Below are 21,113 nucleotides of genomic sequence, written 5' to 3' on the forward strand. Positions count from 1 at the left end.
AGATAGATAGATAGATAGATAGATAGATAGATAGATAGATAGATAGATAGATAGATAGATAGATAGATAGATAGATAGATAGATAGATAGATAGATAGATAGATAGATAGATAGATAGATAGATAGATAGATTTACATTTATTTGGAGCAGCGGTGTTGGGATCTAACCACAGGAATGTTTGCCGCGTCATCCGTAACTACCTCTCTAACACAAACTGACTACCGTGTCAATGTTTCCAATCTCTAGGTGATATAGTTATTACCCACTTAATAAAGACGGATGACACCTGCAAGGTATGGTAAAGCTACTTTCATATTCCTATCTACTTAGTTCTTTTCGTTATCGATTACTGACATTGGAACTTTCTTAAAATACCGCACGGTTCGTGGCCTATGCCCCGTAGTGGTTGCGTGCCAGCAGAATTATGGCATCATCATCATCATCATAATTTCTTACTCGGGAGCCTCATCTCTCGGACACTGCCTCATGAACGCTAACTCAGCCACATGTCTATTCTAGCGATAACTTCTCCGTAATTCAATTTTTTTTTATTAATTTCGTTCTTGGAAATTCCGCCTAACCTCAGTAGTAAAAACCTTCATTTTAATACCACCCGGAAGTTGACGAATCTATGCAGTGGGTATGCGCCATCACTAAAGGAAAACGAACTAAAAGAAACCTTCTTTTGGTGTCGGTGGCGGTCGGGGCGGGCTCCGGGACAGCTAGCGTGCGCGCTTTGTAACTGGTGATGCTGCGGTTTTTCGAGCGTTAGAAGGATGAGCAGTAGCAACGTGGAAGGCGTGCGCCGTTACTTCACGGACCAGGAATGGATGAAGCTTCCAGACTACATGAAGGTCCGCTACGGCAACATCAAAGAAAACTACGACAAGATGGTCGCACTAGGTAAGTCACAGCCAGGAACGTTGGAGACTCAATTCTGAAGAAATACTTGCCAAGCGAATTGCGTAGGCTTGCCAAATTGTTTTTGCTACAGAGCTGTCCTGACATTTTCGCATCTCTTGAGCTTACTAATCCAATAATCCTACAAACTGCAACAAATTACTGCTTTTTCTCTGTTACTGAATATAACCTTAAGAATATTAGCTCGAGCACATATAACTCATTTGCTGCAGTCATTCGTAGGATAGGTATCAATAATTCGGTACGTCATTAACTACTGCCTGCCAATAATGATTATCTGCACGCTACAACACGCGTAGATTCTAGAGCACCCTGTGCACAAAACGCAGTACTAACAAGTCCGTGATATCTGTATTCTGTAGTTTATAGACTGTTCTGATTGCTCTACGAAATGCTCACATAATTCGCGACTTTCAGAAGTCTTTCTATCAATCCTTCACTCCACTTTATGCAAATAACACAACGGTTGGATCAGCTAATATACCAGCCTGGCATAGAGAATGCTATCATGTGAAACAGCCTATTTTGGCGGGGATACTAATGGTTGGCAGGGATACTAAGGGATGGTATAGCATCTTACGACCTTAATGATTTACCGAGGAAAGTTCGCGCAATATAAACTGCTTATAGGCGCCACTGTTGAGTCTCCCTAAGACAAATGAAGATGCGCTGGGATCGAGAGGACGCGAGAGCAAGGGACAAAGAAGGGTCCCTTGGCGGATATACAATACGTCTACAGAATATCTTCCACGGCGAGAGGAAATCTAGAAATCTAGACCATGGTCAGTTCAGTGATGGAGGAAGGAAGAAAATATTAAAGGCCGTCACAAGGAAACCTTGAATCTTGTCAGAAGGAAATGGTAAAATTCGGAAAAAGAGGAGAAATTCGGCACCGCACGTCGTGTGTTCTGTGTGCGAGTGAAAGCTTGCGTAGACAGCCGACGATCGTGGCTCAAGCATACATGTAATCCGCTGGGCTCCTTCTCATGGTGGGTCCCGGAGGGGGGGGTGTGTGCAGGGCTGCTCGACTCCGGCATGAACTGCGTACTTCGAGCTACTGGCCGCCGCCACGAGCGCCCTATTGTGACAGCGATCAGTAGATGGCTCATACCATCGCAGCTGTTGCGTTCACACCACTAATTTTGCATTGAAGCCATAGCCAACACAAAGGTCGCTTCGCTTGCCGCAGCGGCCGCGTTTCCTTTGGCCTGCATTTTGTTCAATTGCAGCACATTGAATTCTAATGGAGTTAGCTGTTAGCCTTACTTCGTAAGCATTCTGATTTCTTACTATCGATTTCATTGCTTCGCCCTTGCGGCGGAACAGATTTTTATTTCTTCACTCAAGAGTATTTACACCGGCACATTCACAATGTTTTCAGCGTGTTTAGAAAGCTGTCAAGTCGTTGAGCAATATGACAGTGAACACCGTGTATGTGTTTAACACTTTGAGGCGCTACCTTTGAAGAACTGTCGGTAAATGCGTCAAATTCACACATGATTTCAAGGCACTCGATATTCTATTGCAACCAAGATAAATTTAATAATACGTTGATTGGTGTGTTTTATTGTAAGTAATCATAATATAATTGTGAGTAAATGTTTATTTTTTTTCTGAAGTCATGCATGCTCTGTTTTTTCATAAATAGAATAAGATCGCAGGCTAGAAATATAGTGCAAAATCGTTTTCGGTTATGTTCATTTTCAGCAAGATATATATATATATATATATATATGGTACGTAGATTATGAAGAGTCTGTCTTCGCTTGCCGTAAAATATTTAGGAAAAAGGTATACGCTTCTAAAACACTGTTTATTTGTCGCCGTTTCGATCGGAGACCTATCCTGATGAAGATCGGTCACAAATGAACAGTTTTTAGAAGCGTATATCTTTTTCCTATATATATATATATATATGTACTTTTGACGTGGCTTGGAGGAAACGGCATGTCGAACGACTCTCCGAACATGGTAGTTCCTACAGCAAAGCGATCATATAAAACGGTACACTGCAAAATAAAATTACATGAAAAGAGATTTATTAGGCACGAGGTTCAAATCATCCAAACATCAATGCATATAGTAAAATATATAACAGAGCAAGAGGGTTAGAATACGGACAAAAATAAGAAATGCGCTGTTATATGTTTTACGATGAACATCGACCAATTAGCCCAACTCACGATTTTCCTTCTACATCAATGTATGTTGCTCTTCCTTTGCCCCTAGTCGACACAGCTACTGAAAACAAGTGTTCTACACAATTGTGAACAAAGTGTGTCTATGCGTCAAGCAACGAATACTCATGGCGTACGGATACCAATCTGACGTATTAAGGCAAAAGCCTTAGATGCCTCATCAAACGACATATTGACCGTCGGCAGCGTCAACGCGAGATGCGAAAGATCATCATGACGTGAACATGACGTCACAGATTGCCAACACTAATGACATCATCATGACATCACTATGATGCCAGCTGATGTGACGCCGCGCGGTGTCATCATCACATGACATCGTCACTTGGCGAACGGTGGCCCGATCATGGAGGCATTGCAAAACAACCAAGTCGGGTGCAGCAAGCTTGCAATACCTCCGATCCTGGATGCAGTGTGAAACCGCGTTAGGTGCAGGAAGGTATCGGAGGTGGGCAGGGGAGGATCAGTACGTCGACTGTGGAGAAAAGTCGTCCTAGTAGAATGCATAAGGGGGAATGAGTTTTCGATTTGCGAAAGTACGTTCCCGCTGCCTCGAACACTTTTATGCTGGGCCGCAACCTTTAGCCACAATGGTTTCTTAAACATCAATTCATTGTAGCCTTACATACAGCTCACGACTCTGCATCCTATTCTTGCGAATTTGATGCCAATTCTCCACGTATTGACACATTACTGCTGTGCTCTTTACCGATTACTGGCCACGTTGATTATTCTTTGTGATGTAGAATTGCAAAGGTTTCCAGTAATGAGCTAGCTTTGAATATAGGAGGAAAGGTTGCCCCTGCTGAAAGCTTCTTTTCTGCGAGCAAACAAGATTGCTTAGTAGCCATGGTGTTGGATTGCTATAGCTCGAAGTCGCTGTTAGGAATCCGGCTGAGACAGACGCAGTTTCGTGGGGTTTCATTTCAAAATTTCGTTTGTGCGTAAATTTATGTATGCAATAAAGAAGCTCATTCTGTCAAAATTAGTCTGAGCTTCTCATTAAGGCCCACCTGATAAACGGATCATGGTTACAATACGTAAAATGCCAAAATATTTTCCTTTACCACAAAATATCTTAATACAGTAAACGCTCGTTAATTTGACACCCATTATTTCGGAAAATCGCATATTCGGACACGTTCTCTGGGCCCGGCAAGCATGCGTGTTGTTTAATGGCATCAAACTCTGATTAATTCGGTCATATTTGGGCGCAACGCGGTTGATTCAGACGATTCTCGGAGCTCGCCATGCACGAAGCGCCCCAAATGCGGGACGCAAAGGAGCGAAAACGGCGTTCGCGGACAACCGAAACGAGGTGGCGCAGTCTGCATCGCCATCGCCATCAGCGCGAACCGTACGGAAACGACGCCAACGACGTTTCCGGTTAATTTTGGGTTAGTACGTTTCGGGTTGTTCAAGACAGAGAGGTCTTGAGCCGCGGTCACATACTGAACAAAGCCGCGAGTGGCGAAAATTGCGGCTTTTAAACTGCTCTTATGCTCTTATGAGGGTCCCGTTTTCAGTATTTATACTCTGGGACCCTCATCGGTATACACGTATTATGTAACTAACCCTTATGTCACCAATAAACTCAAACTCAAACTTAAGTTAACTTAACAAAGTACAGGATTTATACATTCATCAAGAAAATGGAAGTGTATTGACCTAACGGACATTTGTTTACTGTCTCCTTGATAATCTCGATAATTCAGAATTCGATTAATTCAGACATTTTTCCCGGTCCCGTCAAATCCGAATTGAAGAGCTTTTACTGTATACCTAATCTATTCGGAGCAAAGATTCGCACTTGAACATTGATTAAACGCGTTTTCTTTTAATTTCCCAACTCCAGGTCTTCAGCCGCCAATTCCAGAGTTTATGGACGCCAAACCTGCAGCTCGTAATGCTCCAGCAAAGCCTAACTCTTGTAAGTAAATACATGCCAAAGCCAACAAAAGAGACCTAACTTCTTCAATGATGTATTCACATTGTTAGAAAAACGCACCGCCCCTTCATCTCCTTAACTCGCTAAATTAGAACAAGCTTAATGAATATGCTTCGCATTGTAGTTCCGCTTTATATTTTCTAATCGTAAACCACGAACTTAACTGCTATCATCGACGCCTCTGATACATATGCATGCTACGTGTGAACCATGTTCATGTGACTGTATAATTTGAAATTGTCCGCCGTCAGTCATAATTAAATATGATATGTTCTATAGAAGTACAATAACTTCGTTCAAACAGTAATTTATCGTCCTCGGGAGCTTCATTATAACAGTTGTTATGAACACTTGCTCTACAAGGGTGAAAGTAGTGTCACGGGGAACCAAGAAAGAGAGCCAGGAGTTCACATCTTCTCTGAAAAAAGACCACATAAACGTTCTGTCATTCTACTCCTAAGCGTGTACGTGCCCCAGTGAATGGCTCACACACGATGGCACGTGGCAATAGGATTACGCTACAAAGTGGCTGCATGTATTCTGAGCTTTTGCGGCTGTTTAAACCACGTGTTATAAGTTGTCAGGTCCTAGCCAGCGCATCTGCCCGCCATTGTCAGTAGTCGCTCTCAGTACCATAAAATATACAGAAAAATTTTCTTTCAATGGCAATGCGTGTTCATTCAGGTATCACTTCTCATGAAGAATTTATTAATAAGGGTTGAAGAATGGACGGGTTCGTATGGTATGATTGGATGTTGTATTGCTCAGCACAGACAAGACGCAAGCTGTCTATGTGTCAGTTTCTGCTCTGCGCCTCGGCTCTGTTGCGAATTCAATACCCTGTGGAATTTATTACACAATTGTGAACCTCGCAATGCACTTTTCAGAACACTTAGGAACAATCTTTTTTTTCAGCCACTGTCCGCTTTCCGTAGCAATATTATATACTAGCAAGCCTCAGATCTTGATTTCTCTTACCTATTTGATTAGTATTTATTGTTAATGCGTTTGCATCAGAAGTTGCAGTGAGGATCGTAATAGCCTCTCTCCACTCGTATGGAAAATCCACTCGCATGAATTTTTCTCTAATGCCCTATCTGTAAAACTTTGCGAGCGGCATTTACCAGAAACCACATTTTTCAAATCAACACTGGCGTGGCTCTTGCAATGTCATGTTAAAGCTGCGAAGCCTCTTTTTATAGCTTTTATCGTACTTTAAAAGCAATGCAGGAGAGATGATGCCACCAATTCGAAAAGTTACAGCTCAAATGTAACACCGGCAACAAAGCTTGCCATCTTGACTAGGTCTGACATAGTGTGCCGAGAATCACACTTCGCAGTTTTCAGTCTTTTTGTTCTCAAGTGCACAAAGACCGCAAGTATTGTGTTCCACGTAAGCGTATATGCGAATTCCCGTAAGCCAGACTGAGAATTGAAGGCATTCTGTTTCAACGCAGGTGGCTCAAGCGGCCGCAAAGTAAAGCGCACGTCATGTGATTCCCACCCCGACTCTAAAACTTCCGGGAAATCACCAGTCCGGCGGTCGACGCGCGTACAGGCAAGAACAATGAAGGCCTCTGAAAACAAGGGTAAGCAGGGTATTTACATGGCAACATGCATTGACACAACTTAGCAATAATTATGTCGAAATAACAACGCGAAACAATTGTCACGGATCCAGGCCACATGAACGCTGACTCACGACTGACTGTTTTAATGCACTAACAAGTGCACATAAATATGCAAGCGACACTACTGCGGTCCAAACTTTCACAAGCTCAACTCTAGCCGCGCACAATAAACTCTACCTTTGCGAAACCTTGTGTGAGAATATGAATCTAAATTGCGAAATCCTTAATAATATCTCTGTAAACGTTGGTGCTGCAACTAAAAAGCGACGCCTAAAGGGTTTGCGTAAAGGAAATCTGAAAATTCATGTACTTGATATATGTAGTGTCCTTATTTTCCTTGTGTGCAAGTTCTGCGTATCATCAGTTTGATTCGTCTTATTGAATTGTTATACTGGGTATTATCAAGGTCTAGGGATATCTGTTGCAATTTTTTGTTCCTCGCCGATTTGCACAAGCCTCTTTCTTTGTTTTGACAAGCTTCATATGTTATTTTACGAGGATAAAATAAGGATGAAGTAATATTCGTTGTAGCAGCAGTAATAGTAATATTACTACGGATTCTGCCTATTGCTGCGCAATACATGACATTTAGCCAATATCAAGTGTTCCTAATTACCACTTAGCCATACCTACGTCGGGCGCACAAGCCAAACCCACGAGCGTATCTCGGTATCCGAAGAGAAGTCTCAGGAGTATCACGTACACGGAAAGCGAGGATGCTTCGGAAGACGAGAGTCCACGTAAGTAAAATCGACAGTAGACAAAGTTGTACCGTTGCTCCTCTGTATAGTGACAAAGGCCGCTGGCGTATCTGTACAAAATTCTCCAATTTAGGTCTAAGCTGTTACATAAGTACAAAGCATCGCTGTTCGAATTTGCATGTAACGTGAACTTGAGAAAATAACTGTACGGTCACCCCGTGGACTGGCAAAGAGACGGACATTTTTGCAGTACTGCAGCGCAAACTTGAAGAGTTCGTCAATAGCATGATTATATGCTTTAAAGTATCCTGCGTTGGCACGGGATAATTTAAAGCATATAATCAGACGCAAGCGAACTGTTACAATGCTAGACTAGAAGCTGTTTATCTATGTAAGCTTCTCAGTTTCATATTTCCAACCTTTTGGCAGCATACACTCAACGCATTTAGCCTTTGCCCATGAATACAAAGCAGTAATGGAATCTTTACGCCATAGCAAAAGTTCAAACGTTCACTTTTGAACTGGGTCAATGCTCGCTCTTTGAATAACATAAGATTTTTAGGACATGAATTTATAGCGTCTTTCTGCAACTCCAGTCATATTGCATTTTCGCTTTATGTTTACTAGTACACAAAGTATTGCGTGATGAACGTGAAATCAGTTTGCTGACGAAGCGAGTTTGCATGGGGTATTGTCACGTGGCCTTTTCAAGCGTGACGGTGCCACGGGGTCAACACTGGATTAATATTTCTGCGCCTATCTTCAACTCCTTCAACATGAAAAATATTGACTCGGATCAATTTTCCTTGCGCGCGTACGTGGGAGGCAGCGTGAAGGCCTCGCTATCGTCATCCTAACGAATGCATTCTTGAAAACTTTTCAGCGTGAACTGGACGGAGCACAAAGAAAAGGACACAAGACGAGCGCTGGTCACAGCGCTCGTCCTGTGTCCTCTTCTATGTGCTCCGTCCAGTTCGCGCTGAAAAGTTTTCAAGAATGCATCAGTTCCAACTCGCCCACCTTTCTACTTTACCTGACGAATGACGATGGTGAAACATTCGCAGCACGAATACTTCAAAATGACATTTATTACTAAAAACATCCCCTATACTTTCCTTGGCATTATTGTCTGATAGTTCTCATTAATATTGTGTATAACAAAGAAAACGAGCCCTTGAAATTAACACTTCTTTCCTTCGCACATCCAGCCCAGTGTTATAGAATATGCCTCCATTGAATGCGTCACCTCGACTCCAGAGAGTCGATGGCAGCGCCGTCCCTAGGCAGAAGTAATCACTGCGCACGAACGATAATCTACTGCAGCTCTTGTGAAGCGTGGCAGCATATTCAGTTGAGCGGCGACGCTGTGATCAACTCGGTTGAAAGGAACACCATCGACTCGAGGCTTGTTTGAGGATTCTGAGGTCTCGATAAGACGAAGTGACCTGGGACGTCACTAGTGAGTCACAAGAAAACCAAAAATTGGCCCCTTTAGCTAACGCTGTTGATAGCGCAGCAGAAAGCCTATGTTTCCACGGGGCACTCATTAAATTGCTTTGACATTCTAAGACGAGTGCATTGTTACTTCATATTACAGGTTATTTTTTGGTCTCCTAAAGCGCAGGACTGGTTATAGTACATGGTGAGACTTCTCGGGCGAGGTTTTAATTCACTTTTTATTGACGCAACGTCTCTGTGAACGTTTTTGGTGAGTGTACACTGCCTTTTCGAAGCATCAGCAGCCGTCTTTTTCTTGGCTACGACGAACGCTTGAACGGCGGACTGCTCCCTTAGGCTTAACAGCGCGAAGGCCCAACTCGAGTGCGGTCCCGGCGATGCCGGCTCGGTGAATCCATCATCATGCCGCCGACGCCACCGCACCACTCACATTCGAGTGAACCGAACGCTGGAGCTTCGTATTCGCCTAGCAGGAGAGAGGCCGGAAAATTGGACAGCAGCTCCTCCAGCATGCAGACAGCGCGTCGAGCGAAGCACGCCGAGGACAACGGAACGCCAAGCGAACGCCGAGTAGCAGCAGAAGATGCCGGACTACGCCCCTTGAGGGAGGTGACCAGGAAGACAGGGCCACCACTAAACGACCAAATGGATACCGAGGATACAAGCGACGATGGGGTGGGTGCAGAGACGCGCGCGACGACGAAGGGAACGCAGAGTGGTCTCTGTTTACCAAGCGGAAACCGATCCGGAAAGTCAAGCCCGAGCAGCTTCGCCTCGAACGGGTAAGTCGACCTCATTTTGCTCTCTCGATCAGGCCACTTAATAAGGTACATGTGCATGATATACCTAAACAGGCTATAACGGCTGCACTAGAGATGACAGCTAAAAGTTGGGAGCTAGCAGAATTAGCGATCTTCCGTTACGAGTCTGCAGCGAACTGCATAAAAGTTACAGTGAGGGATGAAGAACATGCTGAACGGCTTACAGCGCTGACACGATTGACTGAAAAAACGTGCGGCCGAGTTCGCATGCATGAAGTGCGCATCGAAAGAGTTCCGACACAGAGAGCAGGTAGCAGTCGAGGGGTTATCAAGGTGCGTCCCGACCAGACTATCGACTACATCATGGACCACTTGAGATGCGAAACGGCCACTATCCTTGACGCGCGGCGACTTGGAAAGACGAACATGCTGCTGCTGACGTTCAATACGCCATCACCCCCAGCGAGGCTCGTATTTGACTATGAGATCACAAGGGTGTACGAGTACAAACCGAAAATCATAGCCTGCTATAACTGCCACGGATTGGGACACATTGCCAAGTACTGCCCTTCAGAGGAAGTTGAGGAGATGTTGAGCATCCTAAGGCAAGAAAGGTACACTGAGACTCAGCGTTTAGAAAAGAATCTACGGGAAGAATTTCAGGCTGTAACTAATGCAATACAAACACAGATGCAAACACTTTTCATGGAAATCCACAAAGTTCTGCAGACTCGAGATGACGAACCTAAACGGCGTAAGCCGGCAGATTAAATATGGCTACACGACCTATAATCATTCAGTGGAACTGTCGCAGCTTCACGCAGAATGGTTCTACACTAAGACAGCAAATTAGGCAACTCAAACCTCTTGTCGTATTGCTACAGGAGACAAGAGGACCATGCAGAGTTCAAGGTTATCGAACCTTTCAAAAAGCTACCATACTACATCAGGGCAAAGGAAATCAGCAAGCGCAAGGCCAGGCCGCTGTTTTAGTTAGGCAAGACTGCACTGCTACCGAACTCCAAATTCCACACCTAAGTAACGAATTTAGAGAGGTAGTGGCAGTTAAGCTAAGTCCTCAAGGACATCGTCCAATGGTTGCAGTCTCCGCGTACTACAGGCCTTTAACGAGCAAAGATCGGAACGACTCTTTTGAATGGCTGCGTGAAGTAGAGGCACAGGCGGGAAGCCTTCCTATCTTAGTGGGCGGCGATTTCAACGCCAAACATCCAACCTGGGGCTACACCAAGGCTGATCCGAGAGGGCGCGTATTCCACGATGTAATAGAAATGGCGACTTCGAATATATGCAACTCACTGGACACGCCAACTCGTATAGGGCTGCACGCGAAGCAGCAGGACACGGCACCCGATTTGACGCTAGCCTCTGCCGGGCTCGTGCGGCAGTGGGAAGTTAAATCGACAACATGGGGAAGTGACCATCTACCCATTATCATTACACTCAATCGGAAAAAGGTTAGAGAGAAAAGAGAGGTACTTGTTTTTGACTGGGAAAAATTTCGAATGGCCACCTGAGATTGTTTTACAGATTTCGAAGGTTTCAGCGCTGCAGTCGCTGAGGCGCGTCCATACGCCAGGGAATATATCCCATGCAATGACACCGCGACGCACATGGATATGCATCTAGCAAATCTCTGGCGCAAGGCTAATCGCCTAACACAACAGTACCGATATAAAGGAAAACGTCATCGGGACCTCATGCGTCTCAAGCGCCAATACCGACTGATAAAAGAATACCAAGAAATGCTCGAAGCCGACGCGTGGCACGACACGTGCGCAAAGTTGGGTCGAGAACCTGGTCTAAAAAGGCTATGGCAGATTCTCAGGAGCCTACTTGGAAAAAAGAAAGGCGCGCCTCCTCTCTCAGAACTCTTCCTACGGGAAGAACCCACATCACTAGAGGACCGCGTCATTCATACTTTTTTCCCACATGCTGCTGAAACACCACCACTACAACTGCCATATATCAGGATAGCCGACCCTAGAGCGGAGCTTGACACACCCTTCACGCTAGGTGAGCTTGTAGCAGCTTTGGCCCAGAGCAAAAAGAAGTCCGCCCCTGGACACGATGGAGTGACATGGCAAGAACTTCGCAATCTCAGCGACGAAACACTAAAAAAACTTTTAACTATCATTAACGAATCCTGGGAATCCGGCCTTGTACCCGATTCACTTAAACTTTCGCTCATCTATCCTATACCGAAGCCAGGAAAAGACCATACAAAGCCAGCGAATCTGCGACCAATAGCTCTGACTTCTACAGTCTGCAAACTCATAGAGCGAATGCTGAACACACGGATACAGTACTACATCGAATACGAGAAACCCGGACTACACCCTGCGCAGGCAGGTTTTCGGCCGAACATGGGCACACATGACTGCCTGTGGTTACTTCGCAGAGTAATCAACCGCAAATCTCGTAAACTGATGCCAGACTATATCCTTGCAGTAGATATGCGCAAAGCATTCGACAACGTGAAACAAGAGGCTATACTACAAGAATTGGCAGCAAGGTATCCCAGCCAAAAAGCATATAATTGGATTCGCAGCTTTCTCCAATGTAGACCAATCAGGCTCCACGGCAAAGCACCGGGTTGGAGTCCGAGGACCTATTATCTGGATAGGGGTGTACCCCAGGGCTCCATCCTCGGTCCTTTGCTCTTTAATCTGGCCATGACCCGTGTGGCAGAAAGGCTTGAGCAAGAAACTTCGGCCCGTTTTACTATCTACGCGGATGACATCACAATATGGACAGAAGCGGCGGATTATCCCGACGAGCAGAGCATGCAAATTGAACTCCAAGCAGCTATACTCACCCTCATCGATACATTAGGTACCCTCGGACTGGAGCTGTCACCAGAAAAGACGGAATTGATTAGCGTGGACTGAAAGAAAGCGACCAATGCAAGCAAGCAGATCACACTACACATCGGCGAAAGCGACATTACATCTACCAACGGACAAATTAGGGTCCTCGGAGCACAGATTGCTAGTTGCAACAGTCCCCAGCCATGGATCCGAGCCTTAAGACGCACGTGGAGCCCGATGTTGCACATGGTCCGACGCATTTCCAATAAACACGGTGGAGCAAGACAGAAAACGTGCCAAACACTTGCCAAAGCAGTCGCTGTCGGAATGATTTTTTATGGGGCACCTGTGTATGAGTTCTCCGATCGAGACCTCCGTGACCTCGAGAAGTTACACAGGGCGACCCTCCGTACGATAGCTGGACTCCCGAAGCACACGAGGAACGAGGAGGTGCTCAAGCTTGTGCCGATACCACCAATAAGGGACATAATCAATGAAGCACGAATTCGCATGCGATGTCGGCTTGATAACACACCACAAGGCAAACAAATCATGGCATGGGACAACAGAGTTCATGCGCCGTTGGGGCACGAGGACACGACCACAGCACCACCATGGGAAGCACCGCTGAGCTCACGGAAACAACAACGCCCGATCGCTAGGCGCAACACAAAAACCAGGCAACTCTTCGAGAAAAGGCAGCGCCTCAGAAAACCTGAGAAAACCATCGACATCTACACTGACGCAACAATCATACACGAACAAGCTAGTATGGCCTGGGTCAGCACATCCGCATCACGCTACAATGGCTATCACAGTTGCCACCTTCCCGGTGGTGCACCCTTACATGCAGAGTTGTTGGCCATATGGGGAGCGGTCAACACTATTCCGATTGACGCAGGTAACACAGCAAGCGAGAGTCTTCGAAATAGCTTTCGTATACTGACCGAATCATACGAAGCGGTGGCTGAACTTACAGCAACAACGACTGAAGATGCGGTGGCCAACGATATTGGAAAAAAGTTAAAGAGATTACAGGATTGCGGAATCGATGCGGAAATTTTGTGGACACCGGGACACACTGGCACGGACGGGGGAAACGAAGCCGCTCATGCGGTCGCCGCCCAAGCGGGTGGGCTTGACTATTCATTGAGCACCCCACACTCCAGTTCGTCGCCAAACCTGGCGGACCTCAATCCCTACCTAGAAATGCTGCGCGCAGGCTCTCCTAGCAGAGCATTTATGCATTATATTCGCGTAAAATTGAAAACCGACAGTAAACGAAGGCTATTAGAAGCTACACCAGCACCTCTATTAAGCGACAAGGGCGGACTTACTCGCCAGCAAGAGATATTTCTGAATAAGGTTATGGCCAATGCAGCATACACACCACATGTACTTGACAAATGGATTAGGCCCAGACAAGCAATTGCAAACACTTCTCCCCGATGCCCACATTGTCAAGAATTATGCAGAGCAGATTTACACCACCTCATTTGGATTTGCTCAGCTTTCTCGCGAGGAAGAACACGCATCCAACACTTGCGACGCGACGACATAAGCGCTTTAGGAAGCGTGCTACAGTCGAATGATGAAGCACAAAAAGCACTTGCGAACTATGCTAGTATAAGTGGCCTGTTTCGAGTGGTGTAGAAGAGGTCGACGATCTCGCGCGAGAGCGACTCCATTGAACTTATACCGAAAACGGATTCGCACCAAGTCATGTTAATTTATTGTGCATATGCTGTTTACCGAACAATCCCTTCCCCACCTATTCCCAAACTGCGGCCGAGCGCCTTCCTCTCCTGCGAAATAAAGGTTCAATTCATTCATTCATTCTCAATTCGTTCACCTTACGCACTAATTGTCTGTTCTAATTGCTTGTCAAACTCCTATAACGTCAAGCCCCGCCCATCCAATTGAAGATTTACGCACGTCACCCTGTGTTGTTGTAGACCTCCTGGATCGGGCCACCTAGCTGACTTTGGTTACCATTTGCGTTCACGCTGCCGTGTGGCGCCGTATTTTTTTTAGGGGCGAAGCTCCTTAAGGCGGCACCCGTTCGTCCCTCGTAGTCGTAGTCGTAGTCCGTAACCAGTCTTACGCTTTGACCTCCAAGGTGGTGCCGGTGGGAGATTTTTCCTGTGCGTTGTTGAACAATAAAAAATTCGCAGCGGTAGCTAAAAGCCGACTTCTTCTGTCTCTCATTCCCATTAGCAGCCATTCTTTACCTCCAAGGTAGTGCCTGGTGAGATTTCTCCTGTGCGTGATTAAACAATAAAAATTTTGTTCAAAACGCCGTTTATTGATGAAATAAACCAACGAAAGACGCCAGATGTTTTGTAAAAGCAAAACGGAAGAACGCCAGATGTTTCTAAAGCAAAAGGAAAAGACGCCAGCTGCTTAACGAAAGACGCCAGATGTTTTCTAAAGCAATGGTTTTCTAAACAATGAAAATTCGCAGCGTACATGTAAAATTATAGTCAGCTGCAAGTCGTCATAACTCATCGAACCTTTAGTATAAACGCGCCCTATCTCACGTCGGTGATGATGTACTGGGCAGAATTCACGGAAGATTCACGGTTTACCGATGAACCTCCGCAGCTTCGCCCACTCATCATCATTCACTCCGTGGATATGCTGTGATTTTTTTACGCATCAGCCTTATAGGCTTTTGCCTGAGTGCGGAAATCAGTATCAGTGGCCAGCGGATTGGGCGCGGTACTCGAGGATGTCGCATATTGAGGACACTCGCACGCATTCCCTGCGAATGACAACATTAATCAAAATCACATGTATTTTGTACGGAAGCTTATTGGCGGTGTTAAAGACAGCTGGTGTTTGAAAAAGTCACGTTGCTCTTATGGTTCGCGCACGATCGATTATTTAGCTTGCTTCAGGTATCCCTCGCCAAGTACAGTGCCGGTGCCCAACAGAAGAACACGCTTGTTGCATTTTGTTGAGGATGGGTCCACTTGTATTTATAACAATATTGTGACTCATTCTTCGCAGCACGTAAGGGTCGAACGATCGCCCAAGTGCCACGACTGACTCGAAAAGTTCCCGCAAGGCGCACCCAGAATACAGCGCTTGGCAAGGATCGGCACAAGTGTAAGTCTACGTGGGTGATGAGTTCTATAACTACCGGGAAGGTTGACTGCGGTCAACAATTGTCGCTCTTGGAAAAACCAAAACACAACGATAATCATCGAATACGTAAACGTGCTACGTGTCCGAGGACAGCAATGTGTCAGGTGTAGTTTCGGTTCCAGAGTTCTTGGCAAAACTTCAAAACGTCTATCTGAGCGGGCGCGGCACCAAGTATTTCTAGCTCGAAAACTTAATCTTCTTTAGTACTTTCTTATCTCCTAGCGAAATGTTTCGTATGACATCCAAATATTTCCATGTGTTTCTGTAAGATACATAAAGAATAGATCTATAATATATGGAAAATAAACGGACTTCACATGGATTCGGTAAGAAAATACTGAATTAGTGGAATGAAAGACGAAACGTTTCAGCAGGGTCAAGCGACATGATTTGAAAACAAGAAGCACAATATTTTTTCTCACTTACACATCAACGATATTTTGCTCAACATTACCGATCCAGAGTATAAAAATTTATCGTACCTAACGCTAGGCCTTCATACTGCATGTAACACATTCTGTTTCTGCGACGTGTGTTCCCGCCGTTAGTAATTTCACAGAACTCTGAAATCTGGCAAATTAAAATTTCTAGTTCTAGGACTGTAAACCCAAGAAACCGCGGAATCAAAGTATCGTTTCTCAAAGTGACCATAGACAGCAATAAATTGGGCAGAAGTGGCCAATACAAAGACTTCGTCGCGACTGATTCTTGAAAGCTCGAAACATTTATATTTCGTAACGCGCAAGCAAACTCTTAAATATTTAAAATATTTCTTCTTGCTTTTTTGTTACCCTAATTGCTTTAGGTGATCCTCTCTCAGGCAGCTTCAAATTTATATTCCAGGTCGCTACGGCTGCTCTCATGAAGACCCCAGTGAATGTCCCGTCCATGGACCGTCATTTTACGTCCGTGGGGTAAGCAGCCCTAAACATTGTTTGTCTAACTCAACTATCGCTAAAGGTCTATTTTGTGTGTTGTTTCAATAACAGAGTCAAGTAACTTCTTCTATCCATAAGTATTATTCGCAGAAGTAATACATCTAATACATATATATCAGGTCTCGCTTGAGTTCCTCCTCCTAAATTTCCTGGGTTGCTCTCGTTGCGTAGACTCATATTTGTATTATCAAGCAAAATGCGCGAAAAGAAAGTGGAGAAAAGGAGAAAAGAACGACCACCCACATGAGCTGACTTTTTCCTCCTTTTGTCCGTGTTTTTTCGCGCTGTTTCTCTGATGATGAAATACCAACTCGCCCAACAGTCTATTCTCATATTTGTAGAAGCGTATTGAGCTGGGCCAGTTGGTATGAATGCGTCGTCAGTAGATCGCAAAAATTGAGACACAGGCACACAGAAAGGTCAGGACTAGAACATGCGCTGACTTTCATGTGTGCTGTCAATTGGGAGGCACGCATATATACAAAGAAAGATCTCCGTACAATACATCCGCGAAAAATACGCAGCAGCACCTTAACACTCCCTTGGCACTCCATGATTTATTCCCAGATACGATATTATTTTATCGCACAGAGGCACCGAAGCCTGACTGGCACATGAATACTTGGTACAGTATGTGTCAGTAAGTACACTGGGACCAAGCACTTATTTATAAGAGAAAAGAGGTGGAAGAAGTAGAACACACGTCCGAGAGGGAAAGAGAAACCTACGTGTATGAAGGGGAATGTAATAGAGAGTAAAATGTGCTTGAGTATATATATATATATATATATATATATATATATATATATATATATATCTGTATGTGTGGGTGAGTGTGGCTTCACAGCCACGCGATGAAACACCACTTTCCTACAACGCAACGACAAAACAGCTGCAGCAGCCCCACATGCAATCCACATGAACATAAAGCTTGGCTATCTTCGATAATTTACATTCATGGAAGTACCATTTCTGTTCTCTGTTACATGCTGTACTAGGCTTATTACAGTGAACTTAATAAATGGGAAGGGGCTTCGCATTGGCTCATTCTAAACTCCATATTTTTTTTCTATTTCAGGTGCCCCTGGAAGACTTCGAGCTAGCCAAGAAGAAAATGCCCAAAGGCCTGGCGGTGCTCCGTTCAAAGATTAAAGGTGCGCAGCTCGGGATCTTCGCTGTGGAGCCACTTGCCGAGGGTCACTGCTTTGGTCCTTACGCCCACTCCTCCGCGAAGCCCAATATCAGTCAAGCTGCCGATGAGGTAAGTCCCAAGTATGACAAAACTATGCCTTTTATGTTTAGGCTGCGAAATTCGGCTGGAGATACCTACTAATTTCCTGCGCACATAAGAAAAATTATTCGCAGCATGGTGTACCTCCCCCCGAAACTAGGGACCTATGATTCATAAAACGGTGGCTTTCAAGAACGAGAACACATAATGCGCTTATATAAGACTCATGCGCTAGCGAACACAGCAACATCTGCATGCATCCGTATACGCTGATATAACGCGGATAAGTCTTCATCTGAGTACTACTAAGAACATTTGGCCCACACTGTATCAATAAGGATCACGGCACCTTTTTTAAAAAAGCTGTCTCCTTTATCCTCAATAAAACCTTATGCACTCGTATGTTGACTTGAAAATTTTCCTTGAACGTTTGTGCTCACTTTTTTAGGGTTCATTGATTTTATATGGTACAATAGCTCTGGGAGAAGTGTGTACGGCTAGCGAGAATCACGTTAGAGTTAGATTCATGAACATGACATATATATTCTGATCTAGACGGAATGAAATACAAATAACCTCTCGCGTCCCTCGCTCACAGTGAACAATACAGAATCAAACCTGGTCGATTTCAGTCCAGAGACCACAGCTGAACTGTCTGTCTCACATGTGCGTGTGAAGCTCTGAGACATTAAACTAAGTATTTATGCATCTAGTACTGCGGTAGCTGAAAAAAAATTCGTATGACGGAAATGAAAACGCCAGCCAAGAGTAATCGATATTTACGTAAACCAATTAACTTAAGAAATGTCTCGTATAGCAGGATCAAGATGCCCCAGTCCCTGATAACAAAGTCATTCAAGCAATATTCCTCTTGTAACGTATTAAAGATAGACTAAACATTACAATGATGACAAGTCTATGTATTGGGCTAGTTATCGGTGGAACCGCCGGTCTAAATAAGGCCCTAGATATCGTGAGAATGGTCTAAGTACGGCGATTTGTGATGCGTTTGATTCTTGTGCAAGTTTCGAACGTTCACACGCCTGCTTCCGTTAGCATTCTTAAAGCTATTTTCTCACAACTGCGCTACTGGTGTGCTTTGGACCTCTATTTGTGCACGTTTATATAAGTGCAATTTCTATCAATCTTACTTGATTGAGATACATAAATGTTATGAAACCCAGTCGGTGGACTTTCGTTTCTTATTTTTTCTTTTTTTTAGGTGTGTAGACGCTAGAGGCAGCAAACTTGCTCAGCCGTAAATGATCAGTCCCTCAAGAACTCGTTTTTAGGGGCGAAGCTCCTTAAGGCGGCACCCGTTCGTCCCTCGTAGTCGTAGTAGTAGTCGTAGTGCGTAACCATTCTTACGCTTTGACCTCCAAGGTGGTGCCGGTGGGAGATTTTTTCTGTGCGTTGTTGAACAATAAAAAATTCGCAGCGTGCGCGTTAACTAAAAGCCGAATTCTTCTGTCTCTCATTCCCCATTAGCAGCCATTGGCATGTTCCAGTAGGAAACGTTGTAGAAGTAGAAGTGTAAGTGTTAGCTAAAAGCCGACTTCTTCTGTCTCTCATTCCCATTAGCAGCCATTGTTTACCTCCAAGGTAGTGCCTGGTGAGATTTCTCCTGTGCGTCATTAAACAATAAAAATTTTGTTCAAAACGCCGTTGATTGATGAAATAAACCAACGAAAGACGCCCGATGTTTTGTAAAAGCAAAACGAAAGAACGCCAGATGTTTCTAAAGCAAAATGAAAAGACGCCAGCTGCTTAACGAAAGACGCCAGATGTTTTCTAAAGCAATGGTTTTCTAAACAATGAAAATTCACAGCGTACATGTAAAATTAAAGTGAGCTGCAAGTCGTCATAACTCATCGAACCTTTAGTATAAACGCGCCCGATCTCACGTCGGTGATGATGTACTGGGCAGAATTCACGGAAGATTCACGGTTTACCGATGAACCTCCGCAGCTTCGCCCACTTATCATCATTCACTCCGTGGATATGCTGTGATTTTTTTAACCTACAAGAACACCTGAGATACAACATACCTAATAAAGTATTTCTTTCGAAAAACAGCATATCTTGAAAAACATCTGGTTAAAGAACAATATATGCATCCGCGCGCAGTAACTAGATAAAAATTTTGGGCATGTATTTGTGTGAGAATATATTTTGGTTCAAAATATCTCGCCTGGAATATCGACTTGGAATATCGCCTGAAATATATCGACCTGGAAAATATGAAGTGCTAAAGAATAACTTTTGTTTTTTTAATTCCAGCCTTCGCATAACTTTTCGAACACCTTTTTAAAAGTTAGGATAATGTTCTTCCGCTCTGCTGTAACAGAAAGACATTTCTGTAATGAAACTCGTTTGCCAATTCATCGCGTATTCCCGCCTCCTAAGATACCATAATAAATGTTTTAGATTACACCACGGTGATGTGCCAACGGGGCGTCTAGTTCAACGTGCCCTAGGTAACCATTTCTTTATCACTATAAAACGAGAACTTTTCTTTTGCCAGAACACAAACACGAATATTGCATATTGCGCCACTGATAATCGCACCCACGTTGCATTCTCGATTTTCGCGACATCTTGTGGTATTCTGTAAGCAGTTCATATTTGATTCTATTCCTTGCCACACCAGGTTCTAAATTAAATGTCAGCCAATTAGCTAAAAACCATAAAACAAGAATATCAATAAACCATTTACAGATCCGCATGCACCTTGCTTCATATAAAAGATAAAAACACAACCTCTTCACAGCACACAATAATTCGAAACATACAGAATGTAATAGATCAAATATTACCCAAGGTTTTATTAGAGTATGGAGACAAGTGGCTACTTACCAGTTTAGGTCTTCACTTATGAGCTTTTTTTTTTGAAAAATTACGAGTATCATCTTCCAGAATTTTTAAGGATGTAATGGCGGCTTTTGTTGCGCAGGAAGAGGGCGAGCGGGAACCTCCAAAAACTGGTGAGGCTGGCCCAGAAATAGCGAGGTGGATCTGCTACGTCAACTGTGCTCCCAGCGAGCACCAGTGCAACCTCGTGGTCATACAGCAGGCCGGGTTGGTCTACTACCAGACCTGCCAGCCTTTGGAACAATCCGCAGAACTCATGGTGTGGTGTGGTATCATCAATAGCGTCGCTCCCCGTAAGTGGTCGTTTACTTGCAAAAAAATCACAGCTTATCCACGGAGTGAATGATGATGCGAAGCTGCGGAGGTTCATCGGTAAACCGGGAATCTTCCGTGAATTCTGCCCAGTACATCATCACCGACGTGAGATCGGGCGCGTTTATACTAAAGGTTCGATCAGTTATGGCGACTTGCAGCTC

The 21,113-nt window shown here is 44.4% G+C and overlaps 1 protein-coding gene across 1 annotated transcript in view; it reads left to right on the plus strand.

Moving 5' to 3' along the window:
• Window positions 1-34: 34 nt before the first annotated feature.
• LOC119402084 (PR domain zinc finger protein 4) overlaps window positions 35-21,113 on the plus strand; it is a 30,690-nt gene continuing 9,611 nt past the window's right edge. Inside the window, exons 1-8 of the mRNA XM_037669183.1 lie at window positions 35-904; window positions 4,976-5,050; window positions 6,526-6,657; window positions 7,323-7,439; window positions 15,460-15,558; window positions 16,441-16,511; window positions 17,614-17,796; window positions 20,720-20,930. Coding sequence (XP_037525111.1) covers window positions 778-904; window positions 4,976-5,050; window positions 6,526-6,657; window positions 7,323-7,439; window positions 15,460-15,558; window positions 16,441-16,511; window positions 17,614-17,796; window positions 20,720-20,930 — 1,015 coding nt within the window. The 5' untranslated portion in view covers window positions 35-777. The remainder of the gene's footprint in view (window positions 905-4,975; window positions 5,051-6,525; window positions 6,658-7,322; window positions 7,440-15,459; window positions 15,559-16,440; window positions 16,512-17,613; window positions 17,797-20,719; window positions 20,931-21,113) is intronic.

Source organism: Rhipicephalus sanguineus, chromosome 8 (assembly GCF_013339695.2).
Source record: "Rhipicephalus sanguineus isolate Rsan-2018 chromosome 8, BIME_Rsan_1.4, whole genome shotgun sequence".
NCBI classification, from domain to species: Eukaryota; Metazoa; Arthropoda; class Arachnida; order Ixodida; family Ixodidae; genus Rhipicephalus; species Rhipicephalus sanguineus.